Source organism: Sinocyclocheilus anshuiensis, unplaced genomic scaffold (genome assembly GCF_001515605.1).
Source record: "Sinocyclocheilus anshuiensis isolate Anshui unplaced genomic scaffold, SAMN03320099.WGS_v1.1 scaffold333, whole genome shotgun sequence".
NCBI classification, from domain to species: domain Eukaryota; kingdom Metazoa; phylum Chordata; class Actinopteri; order Cypriniformes; family Cyprinidae; genus Sinocyclocheilus; species Sinocyclocheilus anshuiensis.
In genome coordinates, this window is record NW_015539871.1 from 668,489 (window position 1) to 674,559 (window position 6,071).

General features: G+C 37.0%; 1 protein-coding gene across 1 annotated transcript in view; it reads left to right on the forward strand.

Annotated features, from left to right (window-relative positions):
* Positions 1-3,159: 3,159 nt before the first annotated feature.
* The window catches only part of LOC107685196 (ferritin, heavy subunit-like), a 5,369-nt gene continuing 2,457 nt past the window's right edge, over positions 3,160-6,071 (forward strand). Inside the window, exons 1-3 of the mRNA XM_016481708.1 lie at positions 3,160-3,443; positions 5,051-5,156; positions 5,346-5,492. Of these exons, the coding sequence (XP_016337194.1) occupies positions 5,055-5,156; positions 5,346-5,492 (249 nt within the window). The 5' untranslated portion in view covers positions 3,160-3,443; positions 5,051-5,054. The remainder of the gene's footprint in view (positions 3,444-5,050; positions 5,157-5,345; positions 5,493-6,071) is intronic.

Consider the following 6,071-nt stretch of genomic DNA (forward strand, 5'->3'; position numbering starts at 1 on the left):
TAGGTTTCTTGCCATGCTGCGGACGCAAGCTTCAGACGAAGAAGTGAATGATGTGTGCTCCTGGCGCCTATTTATACTATAGTCGCACCGGTAGTGACGTCATGGCTGTCGCCGGCCAACGAGTTGGTGTTTTTCAATGTGTGCTTCAGACATGGGTCATGACGAGGCGTTCCCCATAGCGACCCCTAGAGGACGCAGTGTCTCGTTCCGTACTCAGGGAACCATGGTTACCTAAGTAACCTGAGACATTTTCCTTATTTGGTCCTTCCTGTTCCTGTCCCAATGTAGTTTGATTTGTTCCAGGTGTATCTCATTATTAGTTATCCTCCTCACCTGTCTGCCCCTCGTTATCTGCCCTATTTAGTTCTAGCCTGTTTTTTTTTTGTCTGAATTGTTTGTCAGCTCCTTGTGCTATGTGTGATTCCCTGAAAAAAAAGAATTAAACTCCTTTGTTTTGTACTCCTGGTCTCCTCGTTCTGGGCTCCTCACAGTAGCAACCCGTGACAAATGCGCTGATTTTGGATAATATAAAATGCTTTAACACCTTGTCTAGCTGCACACTGAGCATGTTACGGAGTATGATTTCACATTCTGTTCTTTTCCTTTAGTCATAATACACGTAATAAAAGCTTCTGAAACAATTATTGGATTGTGAAAGACTGGTAAAAATGAACTTTGCTCAAGCCCAACTCAAACATATTTCCCAACTAAACAACTGACTATATAAAGATGCTGTAAATATGCTGTATAAAAAGTACACTTTTTTTTGTTTGATGGATTTTAAAAATAGTAATCGTTTAGGCTAATAGTTTTCTTAACTGTAGAAAACACTGCTAATGAGCAAGCAAAACAGTCTCTGACTCAGACATTTACTGTTACACAACATAATGTTCCACAACATTTACAAGTTCTGGAAAATGTTGGTGTTGTTCACCATGTTACGTCACAATCTACGTGTTATTGACTGCAGAACTGGAACTGACCAATGTAAGGAGTGAATAAGTGACAGTTAGCTTAACTGTTTCATTGCTTTTTGATAACACGTTTCCAGTAGGCAGTGGTCACGTGATCCTCAGTACACTGTTACTGACTTAGCATTGAATTCTTCATACGGAGTTAAGCTGATTACACAGTAAAAGTGCCAGGGCTATGTAGCCTCTAGGCATATACAGTGCGACTGAAAACTACTGCGTGCGACTATAAACATTTTTTTAGGAGCACCAGTGCGACTGATCCGATCATCATCATACTTGTGATTGCGCTCAGGGGAGCTTCAAATGTTTCTACGTGTTTTTGCAGCGTTGAGTAATGTATCACAGACATATCTCATGAATCCTTTCATAAGCAAAGTGAGAGATTCATTGCGCAGTGTAGAGAGCTTCGTTGATTATAAATGTGAGATCGAGATGAACTAAGATGAGTGCCAGCTTTTAATGATTTTTAAGGGAGTTTGTAAATGTGATACTGATTTAATACAATACAATTCAATAAACAAGAAGTTAATATTAAGTGACTTACATTGTCTGACTATAACACTATTGTCTGATTTTGCTCTATTTTGTCGTTGAAAATAGTTTAAAACAAAGTCACAGCTCTTATGAATGAACGGGTTTTTTTTAAACGAATCTAGTGAATCAGTGATTCATGATTACCCATTCATAAAGACAGTCACTTGATTCATTCCTGAATGAATCAGCCATTCGAATGAATCAATTGAATGAATGATTCAGTGATAAAAATCAGTGACTTACCGCCACCTGCTGGCAGTTTATTTCATTTTAAAAGTATCCTTTCAGTTATTTAAATCATTTAATATTTCTATATTCAAAATGTTATATTTAAAACATTAATATCATCATGAATTTATGGATTTAATTGCATTCATTCCACTTCTGAGCCTCATTAAATGTCTGAAAGTACACCAAGCCACTTTTGTGTTCTTCTGTGCCACCTCTACAAATTAATTTTGTTAATACTGATTTAATTTGATTGGTAACTTATATTTCTTATTCTACTTGTTCTTATTCTGTCGTTTTAATTACAGTTTTTAAAAAGCTTATAAAATATAATTTTTTTAAGAATTTGACAAAAGATGACATACTTTTAATAAAGTTAGAGGAGTCAAATATCACCTCGTAATGGGAAGGCTACTTTTTTATAACATTTTGGATAATTGTTTAGAAGGTGCTCCTAAAATTTTGAACGTGCTCCTACATTTTTTAAATTAGGTGCACAGGTGTTCCTAAAAAGAAAAGTAAGTGTAGAGCCCTGCTAGGCCAATAATAAAAAATAGCCTACATATACTGACGTGAGTGTATCATGAGTGTATATTGTGACATATAATATAGTTGTTCTTCAAGCATTAAATCATAGTTTTTTTCAAGATTATGTTGCATAAAAGCCGCGCCCAAACACTTCAATCCGATGAACATGATTGTTGAGTCAGCAGATGCTCCAGATACTCCTGACACCTAACAAGCTATTGAATTCAAACCTCCTATTACATATCCCACTGATACGCACAAGGACCAAGCGTCTAGACGTTCTTCCTTCCCCTGTATTTTAATAAGGACTGCAATTTTTGGTCATTTTGAAGCCCAGCAATCACAAAGCATGTCATTAATGCTTCTCAAATATAGGCTGTACCTATGCTAGCTTAAAAGAAAACCCTAATTATTGTATGGAAAACACAGAAGACCCTTTTGGACTTCTCTTGTTGCTGCATTTTGCTGATATTGGAGATCTGAAACCAAATGTTGATCTGAGGGTTTGAGTATTAAAGACAAAAAGCATAACAGCTGGAAGGATTGAGGAAGTTTTTACTATTTTAATAATACAATATGAAAGGTTTATTTTTAAAGTGAATAGTTTTGTTTACTCTGTAAACCAATTCTAGTAAGATTTTCCATTTTTAAAAATGTATTTTTTTAATTGTAGTGCCTTGATTCTCTACAGAATTTCATTTTGAGTTTTATTTTAGAGACTTTTGTAGTTATTTATTTTATATAATTATATGATATTATTATCTAATATTATTATTTATTTAGGCTAGTTATTATTATGATTTTTTTTTTTTTTTACATTTGTCTTGCCTTGTTTCATCTTGGGGCGGATCCTGCACGCTGTGCGTGTTGCGTCATGCGTACAAATACTCTGTTGTACGTTACACAAACACTCCTGCGTCACAGAGCACGCATTCATAATCGTTACAGCCTCGAGGACAGACTGAAGGTTACCTGCTTCAACAGTGCTTGAACGGCAACCGATCTTCTGTCTTTTCGCCTTTTCCATCAATCAACTCCTTTGATTCTAGTCAGTTTATTTTCGATCAAAATCGAAAATTAGATTTAAAGACGCTTGCTTAAAAAAACAATTCTACGCGAACCAGCGTCGTTGACTATCCGTGCGAATAACATCAGAAAAGCCGTAAAACCGATTTGAAGGTAAGTTTTCTATCAGATTAACACATACTCAATTCAAAGTGTTTGTTTTGGTTTAGATAGATGAATACCTCGGTTGCATAGAGACCGCGGCGTCTATCACTAGCAAACGATACGCAGGGGCGCCATCTTTGTTTGTTTGTTTTTATCGATTAAGGCCTGCTGGGAAAAACGAATCCGATCAAATAAAACCACGAATTCGCTTCGTTTACCAAATTGTCATGCATTTGAATGGATGTAATGTTTGAAAAGGCCGCAGTGTCCTCAAATACCCGCCACGCCATTAAGTCTCCTATTTTTTATTTTGTTCCTTTTTACTTTATTGCGTTTGTTTTTCTCGGTTAATCCTAAACAATATTTTGTTATAATCGCTAAAACGTTTATAAGATACGTTAAATATTTTTATTAAAGAGTGGTGACGCTGTTTTCCCACTGAAAGTAAATGGAGGCTGGAGCCGTCGAGCTCCGAAAGGGATTCAAAGCAACAAAAAACAATTTTACACGACCTCATCTTAATATTTAATGTTTTCAGAAGACTTTTGGTGTCCTTAATTTATCTCAAGACTGCGTTTTTTGGTTGAAAAGGCTATAATCTCCTTCGTAAACACTCACGATGTAGGCTATAATTTTGCGATTATTTAGCTGTTGTTCTTGGCGCGTTTATAAGGTGTTTTTGACAGTTACCTCACAGTCTTTTTTCGCGGTTAGCTTTATTTAATATCATAACATAATCGAGGCTATAATCTCCTTCGTAAACACCCACGATGTAGGCTATAATTTTGCGATTATTTAGCTGTTCTTGGCGCGTTTATAAGGTGTTTTTGACAGTTACCTCACAGTCTTTTTTCGCGGTTAGCTTTATTTAATATCATAACATAATCGCCAAAATACTTATGTTAAACAGATTTTTTTTTGAAGTGTGGTACGCTGCTTTCCCAATGAAAGTGGATTGTTTAAACATAGTTTAAAAATGCTGCAGTCGGCTTAGTCTTATTTTTTTATAACGTTACAATGAAAGTGGATGGGGACTGACTCTGTCACCCTCTAAACGGCAAAAAATAAATAAAAAATCGCTTTAAGCCAAGGTGTTTTTCGTAATCCTTTGTTTAGTGTACATATTACAAGATTGTCTTTAAGGTGTCACCACAGGCTAAATTTCAGATACATGTATTCATAATTGTTTATATCGCTTCTCAATTGTAGTAAAGTTAAACATAGGTTACACTAAGTGTGCCAGCTCTTGAGCAGGTGGGATTGGACCAACAGGCTAAACCCTGAGAAGAATTATCTAAGTGATCCAGAAAATGTCTGTCATGCATTCGTGTACTTTTTCCCCGTACCAAACAAATGATAAGAGTAACCGAAATGGGGTCGAACTTGAACACCACCTGTCCTGAGACCCGCATTAAACCTTGTACAGCATCTTACAGAGAGCATAAACACATGCTGGCATGTCTGGAACAGACAATAAACGCTATTATTAGTGGGTTTGTGGTGCGTGGTAATGCAGAAGTTGGTGCTGGACAGCATACAGTGCATTCATTAATAACAGGCTGCATAAATTACAGTACAGCAAGTGTGGCAAGCTTATTTTATGTCCTCTCTTACAGAAACATGAGCTCTCAGGTGAGACAGAACTTCGAGGAGGCCTGCGAAGCGGCCATCAACCGTCAGATCAACATGGAGCTGTATGCATCCTACGTCTACCTTTCCATGGTGAGAGTCCAAGGCCATTACAGCGTACTAGATCCATCCCATTCCCATTTAGAGTAAAATGTAGTGTTCTAGGTGAAGGGAAGGGGCATTGAGTTCAGTATATGAATGAACTCTGAAAGTTTAGTTAATGATCCATTTTGTTCACTGTCTCTCTTGTGACCTTTTATTTTATTTCTTTCTCTCATGCAGTCATACTACTTTGACCGAGATGATCAGGCTCTGCACAACTTTGCAAAGTTTTTCCACCATCAGTCCCACGAAGAGCGCGAACACGCTGAGAAACTGATGAAGTTTCAGAACCAGAGGGGAGGGAGGATCTTTCTGCAGGACGTGAAGGTACATCTATAATGTGTGTTCACGTGATAGCGTTACAGTTTGGCTGGGCAAGGCAAGAACGCAGAGATAGAAAGGACAAAGTTGAGGTGGGGCTCTTATCTTTTACCGACACTGACGATAAACTTCAACTGACAGTCAGCATGTTTAAGCGCTTTGTCATAAGGAAAGATTAAAGCGCGTAACTGGAGAGCATGAAAGCTCTTTGGACAGAACTCTGTGACGCTGTATATCGCATGACTGGTACAGATTTTGCTGGGTAGAGCTGGTTTACCACTTTCGTTGGAAATGGAAAATTGGTTAGATCACATGAAATTAATATCGGGAAGTTGACATGTGATGGCAACTAGTCAGATGCCACACCATCAAAAAATCTTAGCAGCATTTTACCTGATATTTCATTTTTATCTGTAAGGCTGCAACTCACAATTATTTTGGTAATGGATTAATCTGTTAATTGTTTCTTGAATTGAATTAATTTTAATCAATTGTATAAGATTCAAGATTCAAGATTTTTGTCACATACATGGTTATATACAGAATATATGACCAGCAGTGAAATGTAAGTCAGGCTCTCTCCAT